A 21,214-nucleotide genomic window follows, 5' to 3' on the forward strand; every position below is an offset into this window, starting at 1 on the left:
TATGCATTATCTTGCATGGTTGCTACAGTCACTGCATGCACCCTGGAAAGAAATAGTTCCCAAACAGACACCCCCGCCCTCAATGAGATCACTGAAATAAGCTGCTCAGTGCGTCAAGGATATTAAAAACTTTTTTTCTTTTTTTTTAATTATTAGATATAGCAATGTGTTTAGTCTGAATTACAGCCTAGGTGTGATTACATGAAATCTGAACTGACAGAAATGTTGGGCTTTCACTACTATTTGAATTTTTAATAACAAAAAAAAAAAACAACAGTTCATTTATTTTGAAGGAAACAAAACTAATTTTCACAGGGGACTGAAGTTTAATGTTACAGCACAGTGCTCAAAGGACATTTTGATCTGGTGGCTTGGTGGCACAATGGGTTAATTGAATAAACGTTCATGCCTTTCACCTGGGTTCAAATCCAACTCAAGAGAAATTAGTTTGAAGGCCTCTGCTTAGCACCCATAAGCAGAAGCTGTTTCATCCACAGCACAAAACCAGCTGGAGGTACCTGCCTGAGGGGTCCGGGCAGCCAGGCTGGCAGGGGGTGTTTGGGTCAGGATTGAGGTGTGTTCTCAGTGCCAGAGCTGTGAAAAAATGCTCTGAGGTCAACCTTGCCTGACAGCAGCCAATGGTAGTATTCACCAGCTGCAATGTTTTAACCCTCTCCAGTAAGAGCCTAATAGTTCAAACATTTTCTAGTTACAAACCAAGACTCTTCAGAGAACAAGAGTAAATAATTAATGTACCAGCCCAGCCGCTGGGTCACATGGGTCTCTGCTTGTTAGATCCACCTGTTAGGACGTGCTCGCTTTTAAAGTTCTAGAGCACTTCACCTCACCCTGTTTCCATGACAACCTATCGAAATAGAGGCCAACCTTCAGGCTGGCTGATAAAAAAATAAATAAATGAAAAAGAACAATCACGCACACAAAAACAAACACAGCACACACAAAGGGAAAGGAAGGAAGCCAGAGAAGACAGTGTTTGTAAAACATGATGCGTGCCGTCACAGTCTACATCCGACTGAACCACTTGCTGCTGCTTTTGTTTTGGTTTTGACAAGGAAGATAAAGTAAGTTACGTTTCCATTATTTTGCTGATGATGGCAGCTCCTTGAGCTGATGATGAATGCCCGTTCTCCCTGGAATCTCTCACCCTGGTGTGCCGTTGATGGGAAAGGCTTTGCTGGTGCCACACACTGACCAAGGCCAATGTAAGAAATGGGGATTGGATCTTCCAGGTGAGTATATGATCCAGCAGTATCTCCGGCTGAAATTTGCTTGAACACTTACTTAGTGTTTTTAAACAGCAGCAGGTGTAGTGTTTTGCTTTTATATTCAATTTGATTTAGTTTTATATTCAGTTTTTATATTTGATAACTTTAGCCTCTCTTGGACAACTTCTAATGCTGGCTTTTCTTATTGGCAACAAGGATTGTGTTTTTAAGTTGTTTTAAAGACAGTGTTACCCTTATAGAAGTTTCCCATTGTAAAAGCACAGCAGAGTATAATAAAGCACAGTGAAAGCATGATACGTCATAGATAAGCATTGTAAAACCCATAGAGGTATGATAAAGCATATAAAAAATCTTATTAAAAATCGTCAACCTCATTGTGCAACAGCGACCCCTACTGATCAGACATCCAGCGGGGGTCAGTTGGAGACAAGTCAAGCTGGGCATCTCTTACATGAAAAGAGGCGATTGGCTTGACAGAGGGAACAGAGGGTGGAACTTGATCGGTATACAGGGTTTGCAGTGGTGAGGCGGGCAAATTGGGCATTACAAGCAGGGCAAAACCAGGAGTAAAATAATTAGAGAAAAATCCTCTGAAGTGCTGTTGCCATCTAACCACGTGTTGTATTGTTGCGTTGGGATGCAGAGCTGGGAGGTGTCGGACTGCGCCCCTGAATGTATCCCAACATGCCTGGGAACCCCAACGCAGCACTCCCTACAGACTCTCCAACGGCACCGACAAGGGCTCGGACTACCAGAGTGGGACGAAGCCTGTGGTCTCCATAGTAACGCCTCTCTCACAAGGTAATCCTATCCAATTTAAATGTGAAGGGCTTGGAAAGTTGCAAATGAATTAGATAAAAAGCATTCCCTAATCTTTGACACCAAACTAAAACTGAAAAAATAGATGCATTTTGAGAAAACTTCAAACTAGAAAGTGCTAAACCAGGGCAGAAAAGGGTGGTTATTTTATGAGTGTCATGTTTATTTGTTTGAAACAGGGTGAATATAATTGTTCAAATGTAAGGCATTGAAAATCCTGCACTGCAGCTTTTTAACCGCGTTGCTGATAGGTTTACTTGACGTGTGATTTCATGCTTGGGTGTTGTTAACCCTCTCTCTGCTGTGCTTGTCAGGGAGCGCTGTGCAGAACGACACTGCCGTGCTAGTGCCCTCAGTGCCCGAGAGGCCAGTGGTCCGGGGGGGCTACGTCACGGCCCAGCAGGTCTACAACTTCCTGAACGCCGAGGCCGGAGAGCCAGCCCTGCACAACCCAGACTACATCCTGATCCTGGACTGCCGCAGCACTGAGCGGTAACCTCAACCGCACTGACACATACACTGTACTGACAACACACTCACACGCACTGACACATACACTGTACTGACAACACACTCACACGCACTGACACATACACAGTACTGACAACACACTCACACGCACTGACACATACACTGTACTGACAACACACACTCACACGCACTGACACATACACTGTACTGACAACACACTCACACGCACTGACACATACACTGTACTGACAACACACTCACACGCACTGACACATACACTGTACTGACAACACACACTCACACGCACTGACACATACACTGTACTGACAACACACTCACACGCACTGACACATACACTGTACTGACAACACACTCACACGCACTGACACATACACTGTACTGACAACACACTCACACGCACTGACACATACACTGTACTGACAACACACTCACACGCACTGACACATACACTGTACTGACAACACACTCACACGCACTGACACATACACTGTACTGACAACACACACTCACACGCACTGACACATACACTGTACTGACAACACACTCACACGCACTGACACATACACTGTACTGACAACACACTCACACGCACTGACACATACACTGTACTGACAACACACACTCACACGCACTGACACATACACTGTACTGACAACACACTCACACGCACTGACACATACACTGTACTGACAACACACTCACACGCACTGACACATACACTGTACTGACAACACACTCACACACTGACACACACTGCACTGACACACACACTGTACTGCACACACACACACACACACGCACTTACACATACACATACTGACACACACATACACAACACATACACTGTACTGACACACACACTCACACGCACTACAGCACATACTGACACACACACACATACTGACACACACATACTAACCACACATACTCACACACACACACACTGACAACACATGCTGACACATACTAACAATACACACTCACACACACTGACAACACATACACACTGACACATACTCACACGCCCATACTGACAACATATCACCACACACACTGAAAACACATACTCGTTCACTCAGACAGTCACACGCTAACACAAGCTGGGTTCTGCTTGTGCTTCTCTCTCGGCAGGTACAAGCAATCGCACATGGTGACGGCGCGAGTCAGCCTGACAGTGCTGCACCCGGAGCTGGGCTGCCTGATCACCAGGAGCCAGCTGCAGGAATACTCCATCATCCTGCTATACGGGGAGGAGGGGGACAGAGCGGATGAGGGCTTCACCCCACCCCAGAGGATCCCTGTGGTGTACCATGGTAAAGGTGTAGCAAAGGCATAGTATAAGCACGGTGAATCAGAGATTATACTGTAAAAACAAAACAAAGAAACCTAAAATGGTTAACTGTAAAAACATGGGAAAAATATAGTAAACTATGAAAATACAGATGGGTGGGGAAGCTTATAAGGGAACACACACCGGGTGATCCCTTCAGCCACATGGATTTCATAATGAAACGATCATCAATGATAATGCAGGCAGTGGCCAATACTACACTAGCCAAGCAATGGTTCTGTGCTGAAGGTCAGATTATAGCCATTAGTAGACAAAGTGGTTATGTTTTCCAATGTTAAGAACAAGTGCACACTGGTAATCCATAACATTTCTATCAACATTCTTTTTATTTTACACAGTCTGTTCTACATTCTCTCTGTCACTAGGAGGCAGCAGAGAAGTGGCCATGTACCATTCTGCTGCCCTTCACGAAAGGGAAATAAGACTGCCATTGCATAGCAGTTTGATCCATTCCTGGTTTTACCAAGAGTTTAACAAGACACAACAAGCTTGCTACTGATACACTGTGGCTAATCAAGCTTGTAGCAAAGCTTTTAATGGGGGGGGGGGGGGGGGGGGGGGGGGGGTGCCCTTATTTCCATCACTGAATCAGCAATGTTCTTTTTTCACCAAGACCTCTCCATTATCCCCCTGCAGGTGGTAGCAAAGAGGTGTCAGGGGCATTCCACAGCCCTCCTGGATACCAGTGCCCTTGCTGTTTAACGCAGCCTGTTCCTTTCTCTCTTTCCAGGTGGTAGCAGAGAGTCTGCGGGGGACACCCCCACCCTGCAGCGCTGCTTCTTCCAGCTCAGCTCTCTGGGGATGGACCCTGTGGTCCTCCAGGGAGGTTACGCAGCCTTCTCCCGTCTCTACCCCTTCCTGTGCACCCCCACGATGATCCTGCTGGAGTCCGAGCGCCGGGCCCTCACCATCTACCCTTCGGAGATCCTGGAGGGGGCATTGTACCAGGGCTCGGCCAGGCAGGCGTCGGACTACCGCATCATCAAGAACCTGCAGATCACCCACGTGCTGAACGCCACGGCTGAGTGCCCCAACGCCTTCCCCAGCACGCTGCGCTACCTCCACCTGCGGCTGAATGATGACACGCACCAGGACGTGGCTGAGAGCTTCCCCGCCGCCACGCGCTTCATTACCCAGGCACTGCGGGCCGAGGGGGGCCGGGTCCTGGTGCACTGCAGCCTGGGGCGCAGCCGCAGCTCCGCCCTCACCCTGGCCTTCCTCATGGAGCACCGCCAGTGGACCCTGCAGCATGCCTACCAGTGGCTGAAGGAGCGCCGGGCCTGCGCTGCCCCCAACGACGGCTTCCTGCGGCAGCTCCTCACCTACGAGGAGAGGCTCTTCGGGAAGAAGCTCACAGACCTGCAGAACATTCGAGTCTAGGGTTGGTCTGATGGGCGGGGGGCGGGGTTCATTCACTAAAGACTGGACGCGACTTGGGTATCTATAGAGAGTACCCAGGGTCCCATTCTTCAAACCTTGCTGAGGATGTTTTGCCATGTATCCATCTGCCACGGGGACGAGAGTTCAAATATCAGCAGGGTTTAAACAGGAATGTCTGATGGAGGAATGTAAAGGACACTCGAGGCAACTTAAAAAAAACTACAAAGCAGAAAAAATGAACAGAGGCTGACAATATTTACCATCACAGAGATGTTTTTAAATGGGAATTATAGAAGAAAGTGACATACAGATGGTGTTGCATCATTGTGTAGTGCCCTGTTTTCAAATTGGATTGTAGACTGCAGATGGAACCTGCCACAGACAGTCCCAGTTTAACTTTCTGAACAAGATGATAATTCTAGATACTAACAGGGGGTAATGTGTAATGAGGGAATACCTGGTAAAACTTTAACAGACTTGTTTGTTAACTGTCTAAAATAATAATCCATGTTCCTTTTAACAAAGTAGTGTTAATAATACAATGAGCCAAACCTGTTTCTTTACCTATGACATTGTCAGGAAACACAGAGAATATTTTCCACATTTATTGTACAGTAAGAAGCTTATTAAACATGTAAAGGTATATGTTTTTTAAACAGTGTGGGATACCCATTTTAAACATCATTCCTCTAAAATGTTGCTTTGCTTCATTTCTTATAGCTCTTGTCTTGTGTAGCCAGTATGTGGCATTGTATGTCAGGGCGACAGAGAATCTAATCAAACCTGTCATTAAGAGTTTAAAAGGCTGAAAGTGCAGTAGATAGTTCATTTAGGCCATACAGAATACTTCAGATATACATCACTGTATTCAAACACAAGCACAGATTGTTTTTTGTATATATTTTTTTTTATTAAAGTTGATAAAACTAAGAATTATGTGCATTTAAAAAAAAATGTGTTTCATTTAAAACCTTTTTTTTTTTCAATGTAATTTTAGGTATTTATTAAAAACCAGTGCAGGGTGAGATGTACGGGTAGATGGTGGAGCTATAGCGATATGAACCCTTTTTTATCCTTTGTGCCCCTGTGCTTGTTGTGGGGATATCATGAAAGAACTGTTTGGAAAAGGCCAGTGCTGGGAGCCTGTGTACCACAGAGACTCCACCTCTAGACCCACCTCCTCCACTGTCTCACCTGCAGGGGGCGACACTCAGTCACGCAGTGGCACTTGGACAATTTTTAGAGCGGGGGTGCTGAAAGCCATAGAACAAAACTGTAACCCCTGTATATGATGGAAGCCATGCAAAGCCAGGGGGTGCAACCGCACCCCCAGCACCCCTAGTTCCAGCGACACGGGAGCTGTACATTCCTTTGACCAAGGACACCTGTCGTGCAAGCAAGTACCAGCTACCATCTGACACCAGTGTGATCACCACTGGTGCCATCTAGTGGGACAAAATGAGAACTGCAGGATTACAACCAACAGCTAGTAAGATTTATTGAAGCAATAAGAAGTCACAGAGCTCAATTTATTCTGACACGACTGCACACCTAGATTAGAACAAGTCAAAAGACATATTGTTGTTCCTGCAAGTAACAGCGTTCCGAAAAATAGAGCCTTAAACAGCCCCACGTTTCGCTACATCTGTTTAAATGACATACCTGTCATTTTTCTTTTCATTGTTAACATCCTGACAACATTTTACACTTATAGCTTTGAAGTATGTTTCAAAACTCTTTTTAAAATGGCAGCTTTTGGATGCCACTTGAAAAAGCCAAAAAAATATGCAAAACAATGCTTTCAGCAGCAAGTACTTTTACAGGAAGACCACCCTAGGATAACTAAATAACGTCAGTGTCCTATACTGAAAATGGGTGCACAGATATACATTTCTGTATATTAGTACAAAGATGTTAGTTTCTGAGCTGAGCTGAGCAATTACTTCGTACAGCACAGATTTACAGCTAGCTTATGTAATTTCCTTGAAGAAATTTGATCTTATTTCCCTAGCATGATGCATGGTGTGAGACAAAGCACATTAACAGTTAACATCTGCGTTTCTTCTTCACTTCATCAATATCAGCAGAAACCCAGATAACAAGAAGTTACATTTAAGAGTTTTGCTAAATTCTCACAGGCAGCAAAGTGTTACTCATGCATCACAAGGTCGAACGACAAGGCTGGTGATTGCAAACTATTGATGTGCAACAGCTATGACAGCTTGATTTTAAGAGATCATTAATCCTGCATTGATTCAGAGGTTACATTAAACACAGTAAAAAAGCACAATGTTTACTGACAGTTTCAATGATTTCTTTACCATTTAAAGTGGCAACATAAGCAAGGGGTTGCGTAATGGAAAGGAACAAAGACAGAGCACAATAAGAGCTTGAGCAATTTAACTGGAACAAACACTGCCCCGCACAGGACGTGTGTTTATCAGAAAAAACCTATGTGTTCCACTTGTATAGTGTGTTATTAGGCGTTCCATGACATCTAAAGTAACAGCATGTCACTTTTAACAAAATAATTAAAACCAGTTTTAATTGGCTTTATTATGGTTTGTACATAGGCTCAAAACAGCTTATTATCTATGGGCACCCTGCCTGGTGAGCACAAGCACTGTGCTAGAATGCTTTTAAACTGGATGCATGTTTTAATAAGCTTAAACATAGTGTAGTGAAGCTGTGTCTTTGGGGGGGGGTGTCCTCAGCTCACTGCACACAGGCGACTCCGTTAGCATGGCCGGGCGCCTGCAGGCTTGTAAGATGCCCAGAGCTGCGTTGTCCTGACGCTGTAGCTCTGAGGTGGCTGCATGATGGGTCTGCAGTGTGAAAAAAAGCGTCCGGCTAACTTCATTTGTATATGTGCACATCTACTTAAGCCTATAGCCTATACTGTACACAATGATGACAATAACTGCAGCAACTAAACACCAGCTTGTAAATGCCTCCAAGTAATGCTGTGCCTGTAGCCTGTCAATATGTATCCTGTTGTATTTGATATTTGATCGATACTCTCCAGAGCTTCTTTGAGCGGGAGCAGCAATCCCTTACTGGAAAATGAATGAATAAAATTCACAGCTTCCCTATAAAAAATAAAAAATAAATTAAAAAAAAGCAGAGTTGTTCACTTGCTACCAGGCTTCACCAATGAAGGCAAATGTAGCGACACTGCAATTCAAACCACTGCAACCCCTTTGTAAATGTATAATGTACAGAACAGCTGGATCCCAGCTGGTGATTGGATAATCTTCTTTGTTTTGCTGTGTATCAGCGCACGCCCTGTCGCTCCTGTCTGCTTGCTTTGTGTCACAGGTCCGTTGCTGCTGAGGATCATTAACCCGTTCGACTGGTTTTCTTCTGTAATCACTTGCTGTTACGATAAAGAAGATTTCATTGTTTTTTTTATTCTTCCAGGTGGCCAGCTATGGTGTTGGGAGTCAGTACGAACCCCACTTTGATTTCAGCAGGGTGAGTTTTCAGGCTGTTTTTTTTTTTTTTTTTTTTTCTAGCAGTGTAGTATTAGGACCCATCAAATAAATACAGTTGATTTACAGTTTACATTTTTGTGGGGTAGCTCAATTCACAAATCAGTATGATTCAGACACACTCATGCACAAGGTGAGTGGGGGTGGGAATGGGGAAACTGAAGGGTTATCACAGTTCTGTGTGTTGGATTGATCTGATGTCATACTTTCAGGTGGTTTCTGCAGATCCCATGTGTTTGTTGCCAGGCTCAAGTTGTTTTTTTGTTATGGAGTTTCTGAATCTGGCTGCTAAACATCTCTTCCTCTTCCCCTTCTCCTCTTTCTCTTCTCCTCCTCACAGAAAGGTGAACATGGTGCCTTCAAGGAGCTGGGGACAGGAAATTGAATCGCCACGTGGTTGATCTATGTAAGACCTTCAGGATTGTTTCTGTTGTTACTGCTGGAAACTTTACCTCTCCCTTTAGCTGTCTTTGTGAGTTGTACAGAGCTGCCCTGTCCGTGTGTCCTCCTGCAGTATCTTCAGTATTGAGATGCTTTTCTGTCCTGATTACCGAGCTGTCCATATCATTTCCTGTTTGAGCCTCTGTGTGGCCCATGAAGGTAAGCTGGTAGTTCTGTGTACCGTAAATAAATACATGTCCATGACAGGGAAGAAAACTGGCAAGCTGGCACATAATGTGACTATCAGTGGAACATGTCACAGGTGAGATTGATTTAACCTTTTAAGACTGACCAGGGAGTTTTTCCCAGTCACCACTGATTGTCCTATATCTTGGCAGTTTTGTAGTTTGGTTACAGCATTGCTAATTAAACAATAGTAATTTTATTATTTTGATTTATTTAAATAGCAGACAGGCAGCTGCTGTAAAGCCTAGTCTTTTTACGGAACAGCGTTTTCCCCAGTTGAAGAATACAAATGCTCATTTATATTCCAAGACCGTGGAGTAAAAAAAACTAAAATTAATTCATTTTCTTCAAATTCTGTACTAACTGCAGTTTGTGCAGTTCGTGTTTTCTTTGTGCCATTTACAACAATTTCAATCAAGAGCCTTGTGGATTTTGAGAAGATTGTGCCTTATTTGTACGCACCGTGGGCTGCATATCCACGAAGTATCATATTTTCAAAGCGTTTACTCCAGTCTCCTGCTCTACGACTTCTGGGTTTTACTTTCAAAACTGACATTGGGTGCCTTTTCTGACTGTATGCTATCCCGTAATAAATGTTTTCTACCAAATAAATAAATAAATAAATAAAAGATTTGGATAACAAATGCAAAAGAGACTTATTATTATTATTATTATTATTATTATTATTATTATTATTATTATTATTATTATTATTGTTGCTGGATTGAATGTGGGGGAAGGAGGACGCTTGGTGTTAACAAGATGTGTCTTCATGAGCAAGTAAGTAGTGCAAACGTCAAGTCAGCAGAAACTAAGCAGCACTGTCTGTCTTGGTGTGGTAACACTGTGTGTGCAGCACCTTTCAGTTCTCAATTCACTTGCCTGCTGGCAGTGATGACACTTGGACCTGGTTGATTTCTGTTCACTTCCAGCCCTGCACACTCTGCCTGGACTTTGCCCTTTCCAATCTCAATCTCGTTTCTACCCCATACCCTCCTCCCTCACCTCGCAGAGAGAGCCACGCTGTTTTTTTTGGGTGGAGGTCAAAGGTCAAAATGAGTGACTCTGGACAGAATCTGATAGAGGACCTCTTCCAGGTATGTATAGTACAGCCCGTACTGTAGATAAGGGCTGTATATATATATATATATATATATATATATATATATATATATATATATATATATATATATATAAAAAATCAGAATGCAACTCAATGTGTATCGATGATGTCATGGTTCTAAAGTGCCAGGATCTCTACCCCAACCCTTCAACTTAAATTAACCACTTGTTTAAAGAAATAGATTCATAGAGCTTCTCTATCATCATCTTAATTAAATTTAAGTTTTTGGCTCTGGCATAGCTATACCTTCTAATGGCTATAGCATCATAATCCACGACCCACTGGTGAGAGTTAACCATGACTAACTTTGTGTCTTTACTGTAATTTTTTTTTCAATCCTTCACCTCCACATTTCTGTTGTTTATCATGTCTGTCTGTGATTTCACCATGCTTTACTGCACTTTACTGCCACACTGTCACGGAGGTGCCTCCCCCCCCCCGCCCTGGTTTGTGTTGCGACACCCTGCTGCTGATAAAGATATCCAGTGAGACAGTGCTATGCTGGAGCTCAGGTACAGAGTGCTGCTGAGCTCACCTGGGCTATGTAGAGATTGCTGAGCTCACCTGGGCTGTGGAGATCGCTGAGCTCACCTGGGCTATGTGGAGATTGCTGAGCTCACCTGGGCTATGTAGAGACCGCTGAGCTCACCTGGGCTATGTAGAGACCGCTGAGCTCACCTGGGCTATCTCTGTAAAGACCGCTGAGCTCACCTGGGCTATGTAGAGATTGCTGAGCTCACCTGGGCTATGTGGAGATTGCTGAGCTCACCTGGGCTATGTAGAGACCGCTGAGCTCACCTGGGCTATGTGGAGACTGCTGAGCTCACCTGGGTTATGTTGTGATCACTGAGCTCACCTGGGCTATCTCTGTAGAGACCGCTGAGCTCACCTGGGCTATGTGGAGACTGCTGAGCTCACCTGGGCTATGTAGAGACCGTTGAGCTCACCTGGGTTATGTTGTGATCACTGAGCTCACCTGGGCTATGTGGAGATTGTTGAGCTCACCTGGGCTATGTAGAGACCGCTGAGCTCACCTGGGCTTTGTAGAGATTGCTGAGTTCAACAATCTGGAGTTTAAAGGTGTTGCATGACATCGTCACAAACATAATGAACCTATACCAAGCTCAATCACAAATAGACTCCTTCTGGCCATGACTAGTAGAAAGAAAGAAAGAAAGAAAGAAAGAAAGAAAGAAAGAAAGAAAGAAAGAAAGACCACCATAAAAAACTAAATAAGGTTTTCAGGTGGGGTTGTGGAGAGAGGAAATCGACCAAACTGCTTCTGTGAGACAAAAGAGTGTCATTCCATTGAACTGCACTATTGTGATTGGAGCTGACCCTTGGACTGCTTTGCAAACCTGTCCTGCTGTCTGGTTTACCTAATCAGGGGATGAAGTCCATTGGCTGAGGGGGCGGGGAGGGGGGAGAGTGTATGTATGCGAGTCTGATCTCTGCTCTCTCACTCCTTCCCTGACTAACTCTCAGGTCAGCACGTATTCTACTGAGCAGATTCCTCCACCTTTCCTGTAGCCATGAAGCTGCCTGTCCCTGTCCTCCTGCTCCTCTGCCTCTCTCTGAGGCCAGTGTCCTCCCAGGAGGCAGATCAAGCTACTCCCGCACCAGAACAGACCCTCAATAACACAGAGGAGGATTCAGACTGGGGCATTGGGAGCGTCCGGGGCGGCTTCGAGGCAGTCAGTGGATACTTCGACTCGTTCCTGGAGCTGCTGGGGGGTCGCAATGGGGTCTGCCAGTACCGCTGCAGATTTGGTATGTACAATTAATACAGACAGATGAAAGAGAAAGTAATGCTACATGGAAATTCTTGCCAATGATATAATTTTTTTTTTTTAATTATATCCTGTAAAACATGTGTTTTGAACTATAAGCAGTCACCTCTGGGTCTGTAAAACCAGCTGATTGTCACTTTAAAAACTCTGTAACTGCCAGGTGTTGTGCAATTTGTTACTGAACAGTCGTTCTCCCCGGCCAGGAATGTCTACCCCTTTTATTTGGATAGAGTGAAGGGCCTACCTGTCTGTCTGCCTGCCTGCCTGCCTGCCTGCCTGCCTACCTGTCTGTCTGTCTGTCTGTCTGTCTGTCTGTCTGCCTGCCTGTCTGCCTGCCTGTTGTCTGTTGTCTGTTGTCTGTTAGTCTGTCTGTCTGCCTGCCTGCCTGCTTGCCTGCCTGCCTGCCTGTCTGTCTGCCTGTTGGGCCGTGGGCGGACTGCCCTGCCTGCCTGACTGCCTGTCTGCCTGTCTGTCTGTCTGTCTGTCTGTCTGTCTGTCTGCCTGACTGCCTGTCTGTCTGTCTGCCTGCCTGCCTGTCTGTCTGTCTGTCTGGTTTTGATGATGCACTTGCCATGAGCATTAGGATTGTCAACATACAAAGCCCAGGGGCCAAATCAGGCCCTCCAACAATGAGGCTCCCACTTGGGAAGAGAATGCAGTTTTTAATTCTTATCTCAATGTTATGATACAGGAGGTAGGAGTGTAACAGACATTATTGTGTGATGCTCTGCTGTTGCGGGTCCTGTCCCGTCCATGAAATCAGATGAGGGTAAAAGCTCCATAACCACAAATGCACACGAGCCCGGCTCTTTTGCATAGCCGTTAAGATGCTCACTTGTGGTGTGTGGGATCGTCAGTTCACTCCCAGTCTCTGCCCCCGTTACACAAGCTGGGGCAATACTGTTTTTTTCCTGGCTTGCTTACATCCACCATATCTCATTAATTTAAATTTGAGAGCCCCTTTGGAAAGAGCTTGAGGCACACGGGACATCAGTTTAATACAGTTCCTGTTAAATGCTACAGAATATTGCATGGTTTTCTTAGCGACTCGCAGCAATTCATATTCTTCAAAGTCTCTCTAGAAAAATAATTACAAGCAAAAGCAACAGTAAAAGGCTTTTGTTCTTCTGATCTGCAAATGAAATATGGAGTTACAATATGCTGCATCATTAATGCCCTTTAATAGTATACCTATATATGCTACAGAGTCACCCATTACTCTCTCTCTCCCTCTCTGCCTGTCCCAAGGAAAGGCTCCCCTGCCCAGGCCAGACTACAAGAGCCCCGAGCCCAACGGCTGCAGCTCCTATTTCCTGGGACTCCAGATACCAGAAACTGTATGTAAAGAACACCGTCCGTTTTTTTTCACTCTGCAGGCCCGCCATACAGCTACCTCAGAGCTACAGCGTCAGAGGACCACGTAACTCTGGGCAGCTTACGGCGAAGCCCGCAGGCGCCCGGCCAGTCAACAGGAGTTGCTGGTGCATGGTGAGCCGAGAACACCCTGGCCGACCTAAACCCTCCCCCCTGGTGACGCTCGGCCAATTGTTCATCGCCCCAGGCTATAGGGTGCACATGCACTCCACGCGGAGCGACTTTGCCAGATGCGCCACTCAGGAGCCCCCTAAATGATACTTTACGCCAGAGTTGATGTATCTTTTTGGCTAAAAGGGTCATACCAATAACCAGGGCAGGGGTGGCCAAAGTTGGCCCTTCCAGTCCTGGTCTTTGTTCCATCCCTGGTCTAAATTGTTTAATTGAACAAATTTAACCTCCTTTCAGACCCTGAAGAGGTTCATTATGTCACTTTACCTGTTAAACCTGGAGCAGAATGGCCCTCCAGGACTGTGATTGGACACCTCTGGACCAGGGAATTTGACTTTTTAGCACAGGTATTTGTACTATCAATAGTGCAAATACAAAGAGAGACTTATATGGTGCAGACTCAATACAAATATAATAACAATAGAACAGTGGAGACCGCTCAAGCCACAGACTGACATGAGGTGGGACACAGTGAACACAAAACCCAGTAAAAGTGAACAAGAATAAAGAAAGACCATCTGCCACTCATGTTTTAATCTGTGTTTTAGCATTTTGACTTGAGCTCTCTTCACCTCCATATCAAATAATCCAAACAGTGCCTCTCAATGCGTTATCAGGTGGACAGCCCTGCTTCATACTAGCATCTTCCTAATCAACATTTTCTTGATCTGTAACTTCTTGTTTTACCATTGTAGCTAATTATTAAAATAGTGAATGGTCAGTTCATAAATTCCATGTCTTCTTCATTAAGCATTTCTCGTGATTGATAAGTATCCTGTTTGATCCTGGTTCTTGGAATTGTTTGCTGTTTTTGAATTTTATATATATTCAATCACATGGCATAAACCATGAAAAAGAAAACTATGGGAACCACACACATACCGGATATTAAACAGGAAAGAAATAGCCCAGATTTCTAGTAAAGTATTCCTTTGATCACCCGAAACAGGAATGGAAATAAGACTCCCATTGCATAGCAGTTTGATCCTTCCCTGGTTTTACTGTGAGTTAAATAAGACATACCTGAGCTTGTCACCTATACCTAATCAAGCTCCTAGTAAAACCTGGAATGGGTGAAACTGCTATGCATTCAGAGTCTCATTTCCATCACTGTCTTTCTCAGCTGGTTTGACTCTCAGTGATTTTGTTCCCCTCCAGCTTGGCCTGGGCATCCCTGCTATGACCAAGTGCTGTAACCAGCTGGACCACTGCTATGACACGTGCGGCACCAACAAGTACCGCTGTGACACCAAGTTCCGCTGGTGCCTCTATGGGATCTGCTCTGACCTCAAGAAGAGCCTGGGCCTTGTGTCAAAGGTCGAAGGTCAGTGTGTGTGTTTTTTTTTTAACCTAAATGTCATATCTATACTTTGTGCAGTACGTGGGAAAAAATGGAAAGTTAAAACTGCAAACTGAATAAACAAACATTAAGGTTGCAGATCATTCCAGTGATCATGAGTTAATACTGTAGCCAGAACTTTTGTCTTCTTGTCTCTTGAGTTATTAAAAACGAGTGAAGCTGTGGATGGGTGTTTTATAATGACATTCCCTTCCTCTCCGTCTCTCGTACCTGCAGCCTGTGAGTCGGTAGCAGACACCCTGTTTAACACGGTCTGGACGCTGGGCTGCAAACCGTTTATGAACAGCCAGAGGGGAGCCTGTATCTGTGACGAGGAGGAGAAAGAGGAACTGTAAAGCCAAGAACAGCCGTGCCAGTGCTGGAGAGGCATTCCTGCGCCACCAGCACAGGATAGAACATGAAATAATACAATAATACAATAATACAGTACAAGAACACTTGTATTACAGCACATTTTAATGTAAGAACATTCCATAGCACAGAAAAAGAAACACTACGTTAAAACCGTTCTACACAGAGACCAGTGCAGTCAAAATCTAGATTCAACAGGCATGTCTACAGTTGTGATTAAACTATGGACTATGGATTTTTCCTGATTGCTGTGATGCTGGGTCCTCTTAAGGAGTGCTGACCAGTTCTAGCCAATCAGACTTTCAAATTCTTGGGCCTATAGAATAAAATATCCAAAGGACATAGAGCTTTGTGGCTCCTAAGGGACAGGCTGTGGTCTTTCGCATAGTAAGAATAAAACACTGATCCTAGACTCAATAACAAACGACACAATGACACATCAGGGGCTCTAAGAGCCTACTGGGCTGGTAAGTCCCCTGAATCAACCCCTTCATATTGCTTTCTTGTTGCTGTAGTCGTCTTCACGCTATTTGCAAACAAATCCCAACCTTTAGCTTAAATGTGTCATTAGTTATTCTCAGTAGAGACTCCTGCTAAACGGATGTTTCATTGTGCCATCCCCATGTTTTGTGGGAGCCGGGTTCTATTTATGTGTTTATAATAATAATTCAATATATTTGTTTGTATAGGAAGTGTGTGGAGATTTTTTTTTTGTATGTGTGTAATGAATGTTTTCTACCACAAAAAAAAAAAAAATATATATATTAAAAGTGTTTTGGATAACAAATGCAAAAGAGGCAGTCTGTCTAATTGTATGACTTGTGGGGCTGATTTTGATCAACCTCTACCCTGCCAGGATCAGCTACAGCTGAATTCTTGTTTCAGAGCATTTTAATTCACGGGGGAATCACCTTGGAATGCATAGTTTTTGCATATCCTCAGTATAGGTTGATCAACTCGACTCCAACATTTAGCACAAGCTTATTCACAAAGCAGTGTTACCTTAATTACCTCCTGTAAGCTTTAGTAACAGTATTACTGAGTATAACAGGCAGAGCGGAGCAACTCATTTACAGACTGTACCGGGGCACTGTTTCTATCCTTATCGAGAAACACAGTGACAGGCAGGTTTCAAACGGAGAAGAGCACTGTGATCCTGCAGCTAAAACAAACAGCTGGAGCACAGACAGGACATGGTAGCATGTGAAAAATATCAAACTGAATAGGATTATGGTGTACTGCAGCTTTACACTTTAAAGCTACAGACCAATTATGATGTGTCTGCCCAAGTTTCCTTGATTCTCTGAGCACTGATTCCGGACGCCAGCTCCTTCTTGTCTCCCTGGATTGAATGTGGGGGAAGGAGGTGTCTTTGTATTAATAAGTTGTGTCTTCATGAGCAAGTAAGTAGTGCAAACGTCAAGTCAGCAGAAACTAAGCAGCACTGTCTGTCTTGGTGTGGTAACACTGTGTGTGCAGCACCTTTCAGTTCTCAATTCACTTGCCTGCTGGCAGTGTTGACACTTGGACCTGGTTGATTTCTGTTCACTTCCAGCCCTGCACACTCTGCCTGGACTTTGCCCTTTCCAATCCCAATCTCGTTTCTACCACATACCCTCCTCCCTCACCTCGCAGAGCAAGTCACACTGTTTTCTTTGGGTGGAGGTCAAAGGTTAAAATGAGTCACTTCGAACAGTGTTGGCAGTGATTTGGGTAAATAAAATAAAAAACATTCCAGGTTAGTTTTTTCCCCATAAAGTTGTTAATATAATATATTTATTCATTATTTTTTTTTCTCATGTTGTTCTCAAACCTACATTAATGAACACTAGAAGGGATTTTGGGTTTACTCATTTATTCCCTGAATCCCTCCCCTCCTCCCCACACCTGAATACCAACCACCAGCTGCAGTGGCCGGGGTTAACAATGGCATCTTGGTGCCAAGAACAACTACAACGCCATCAAACTCTTTGATATAATGATGTATAACTAATGCTCCCAACAATGACGGATGAATTGTATCAGTGGTCCCAGGATACAGCCTTCAAATTCAACCATGACATCATCATTGATTGGTAGAACTATCTGAAGTTTGAAGGGTGTTGCATGACATCATCACAAATATAATGAACCCACACCAAGCTCAATCACAAATAGGCTCCTTCTGGCCTCGACTAGTAGAAAGAAAGAAAGAAAGAAAGAAAGAAAGAAAGAAGGGCCACCATAAAAAGGTTTTCAGGTAGGGTTGTGGAGAGAAGGAATCGACCAAACTCTTTCTGTGGGACAAAGAGTGGCATTCCATTGAAATGCAATACTTTGCAAACCTGTCCACTGTCTGGTTTACCTAATCAGGGGATGAAGTCCATTGGCTAAGGGGGCGGAGAGGGGGGAGAGTGTATGTATACGAGTCTGATCTCTGCTCTCTCACTCCTTCCCTGACTAACTCTCAGGTCAGCACGTATTCTACTGAGCGGATTCCTCCACCTTTCCTGTAGCCATGAAGCTGCCTGTCCCTGTCCTCCTGCTCCTCTGCCTCTCTCTGAGGCCAGTGTCCTCCCAGGAGGCAGATCAAGCTACTCCCGCACCAGAACAGACCCTCAATAACACAGAGGAGGATTCAGACTGGGGCATTGGGAGCGTCCGGGGCGGCTTCGAGGCAGTCAGTGGATACTTCGACTCGTTCCTGGAGCTGCTGGGGGGTCGCAATGGGGTCTGCCAGTACCGCTGCAGATTTGGTATGTACAATTAATACAGACAGATGAAAGAGAAAGTAATGCTACATGGAAATTCTTGCCAATGATATAATTTTTTTTTTTTAATTATATCCTGTAAAACATGTGTTTTGAACTATAAGCAGTCACCTCAAACAGATTGAATTGTTTGGACAGAGAATCCTTGAATAATCAGACTACCTGATGTTGATTTAGGTAAACTAGTCCAAAACCAGTACTAGTCAGGGTCTGTAAAACCAGATGATTGCCACTTTGAAAACTCTTGTAACTACCAGCCTTTGAAATGAAGGGACGAAGCTTTGCCTTATCAGCCTTGGTGAACTGGCTCCTGTATTCTGTAAATATGTACTGGTGCCAGGTGTTGTGCAATATGCAAAAGTTGATCTGCTTTATCCTGTACACTGTAATTGTTTTCCAGTCAACACTGCACAGTGCTATTGTTACTTCACAGTCATTATCCCCTGCCAGGAATGTCTACACAGGACACAGTTCAATACAGTTAAATGTCAAATGCTACAGAATATTGCATGGTTTTGTTATCGACCCACAGCAATTCATATTCCGCTATGTCTCGCTAGAAAATTAAGCAAAAACAAAAGCAACAGTGAAATGAAATATGGACTTACAATATGCTGCATCATTAATGCCCTTTGATAGTACACCTGTATATACTACAGAGTCACCCTTTAATCTCTCTCTCCCTCTCTGCCTGTCCCAAGGAAAGGCTCCCCTGCCCAGGCCAGACTACAGGAGCCCTGAGCCCAATGGCTGCAGCTCCTATTTCCTGGGACTCCAGGTACCATAAACTGTATGTAAAGAACACTAATATTACCAGAAAGATCAACAACCCAATCAACAAGGAATAAATCATGTGATTTGTTGCCTGACCCCCTGTGTGTGGTTTTCATTCCAACCAAGCTCTCAATTAATCAATTAACTATACCCTTAATTGAACTTATAATTTGCTTAATTAAACCTTTTTACTTCTTTTCAGCTCTAAAACAGTTTCAGTTCAAGTTACTTATCAAATGTTATTGCAACTTGAACTGTAACTGTATTAAAATATATATATATATATATATATATATATATATACACACACACACACACACACACACACACACACACACACACACACACACACACACACACACACACTTTCAACCACTTCTGAAAGCTTAGAACATGAGAAAGAAAACCATGGGGACCACACATATACCAATAAATTAAATAGGAAATAAATAACCCGGATTTGTAGTAAAGACTCCCATTGCAAAGCAGTTTGATCCTTACCTGGTTTTATTGTGAGTTTAATAAGACACACCTGAGTTTGTCACCTATACACTGTGGCTAATCAAGCTCCTAGTAAAACCTGGAATTTTTGAAACTGCTATGCATTAGGAGTCTCATTTCTATCACTGTCTATCTCAGCTAGTTTGACTCTCAGTGATTTTATTCCCCTCCAGCTTGACCTGGGCATCCCTGCTATGACCAAGTGCTGTAACCAGCTGGACCACTGCTATGACACGTGCGGCACCAACAAGTACCGCTGTGACACCAAGTTCCGCTGGTGCCTCTATGGGATCTGCTCTGACCTCAAGAAGAGCCTAGGCTTTGTGTCAAAGATCAAAGGTCAGTGTGTGTGTGTGTTTTTTTTTCCTTTTACCTAAATGTTATAGCTATACTTTGTGCAGTTCATGGATAAATGTACAGTAACCTGACAAAACTACAAATGGAATAAACAAACAGTAGCTGTTTTTAACTAGAGCAGGGGTGACCACCCCTGAACTAGAGGGTTGCAGATCATTCCAATGGGGTGACCACCCCTGAACTAGAGGGTTACAGATCATTCCAATGGACAGTACTTTTCAGTTTATTTATACAATCAAGGCATTGGGGACACTGCCACCTGTTGAATATTGTAGGTAATGATGTGATGAGGTCAGGATAATCTAGCATTTATTCTGATTGGATGAGGTTCAGTTTGTGATATTTTATAAATCATTCAATCTCTCTCAGCCAACTGACAAGTGACAAGGCTTATTCCTTTATCAGTGTTATCTTCATGAGCTAATGCATTAGCCAAAACTTTTGTCTTCTTGTCTCTTGAGTTATTAAAAACGAGTGAAGCTGTGGATGGGTGTTTTATAATGACATTCCCTTCCTCTCCGTCTCTCGTACCTGCAGCCTGTGAGTCGGTAGCAGACACCCTGTTTAACACGGTCTGGACGCTGGGCTGCAAACCGTTTATGAACAGCCAGAGGGGAGCCTGTATCTGTGACGAGGAGGAGAAAGAGGAACTGTAAAGCCAAGAACAGCCGTGCCAGTGCTGGAGAGGCATTCCTGCGCCACCAGCACAGGATAGAACATGAAATAACACAATAATACAATAATACAGTACAAGAACAGCGCATTTTAATGTAAGAATATTATAGTACAGAAAAAGAAACACTACGTTAAAACCGTTCTACACAGAGACCAGTGCAGTCAAAAACTAGATTCAACAGGCATGTCTACAGTTGTGACTAAACTATGGACTATGGATTTTTCCCGATTGCTGCGATGCTGGGTCCTCTTAAGGAGTGCTGATCAGTTCCAGCCAATCAGATTTTCAAATTCTTGGGCCTATAGAATAAAATATCCAATGGACATAAAGCTTTGTGGCAGACTGTGGTCTTTCGCATAGTAAGATTAAAACACTGATCTTAGACTTAATAACAAACGACACAATGACACCTCAGGGGTACTAAGAGCCTGCTGGGCTGGTAAGTCAACTGACTCAACCCCTTCATATTGCTTTCTTGTTGCTGTAGTCGTCTTGATGCTATTTGCAAACAAATCTCAGTCTTTAGCTTAAATGTGTAATTAGTTATTTGTTTGGACTTACATGAAATGAAAGCCACAAT

The 21,214-nt window shown here is 43.9% G+C and overlaps 3 protein-coding genes across 3 annotated transcripts; all 3 read left to right on the forward strand.

The window, feature by feature from the left end:
• Nucleotides 1-936: 936 nt before the first annotated feature.
• Nucleotides 937-6,168, forward strand: LOC121325464 (serine/threonine/tyrosine-interacting-like protein 1). The gene is made up of 5 exons (XM_041267956.1): nt 937-1,250; nt 1,891-2,048; nt 2,381-2,558; nt 3,690-3,871; nt 4,640-6,168. The coding sequence occupies exons 1-5, from the start codon at nt 1,231-1,233 to the stop codon at nt 5,287-5,289; spliced, it is 1,188 nt and encodes a 395-aa protein (XP_041123890.1). The 5' UTR covers nt 937-1,230; the 3' UTR covers nt 5,290-6,168.
• Nucleotides 6,169-11,978: 5,810 nt separating this feature from the next.
• LOC121326104 (group XIIB secretory phospholipase A2-like protein) lies at nt 11,979-16,262 on the forward strand. Its single transcript, XM_041269274.1, has 4 exons — nt 11,979-12,300; nt 13,569-13,657; nt 15,024-15,189; nt 15,442-16,262. The coding sequence occupies exons 1-4, from the start codon at nt 12,063-12,065 to the stop codon at nt 15,558-15,560; spliced, it is 612 nt and encodes a 203-aa protein (XP_041125208.1). The 5' UTR covers nt 11,979-12,062; the 3' UTR covers nt 15,561-16,262.
• A 1,520-nt stretch (nt 16,263-17,782) lies between these two features.
• Nucleotides 17,783-20,665, forward strand: LOC121326105 (group XIIB secretory phospholipase A2-like protein). The gene is made up of 4 exons (XM_041269275.1): nt 17,783-18,311; nt 19,028-19,104; nt 19,775-19,940; nt 20,496-20,665. Exons 1-4 carry the CDS (start codon nt 18,074-18,076, stop codon nt 20,612-20,614), a joined length of 600 nt encoding a protein of 199 aa, XP_041125209.1. The 5' UTR covers nt 17,783-18,073; the 3' UTR covers nt 20,615-20,665.
• The last annotated feature ends 549 nt before the right edge of the window (nt 20,666-21,214 follow it).

This window comes from Polyodon spathula, chromosome 13 (genome assembly GCF_017654505.1).
Source record: "Polyodon spathula isolate WHYD16114869_AA chromosome 13, ASM1765450v1, whole genome shotgun sequence".
In the NCBI taxonomy this organism is placed as follows: domain Eukaryota; kingdom Metazoa; phylum Chordata; class Actinopteri; order Acipenseriformes; family Polyodontidae; genus Polyodon; species Polyodon spathula.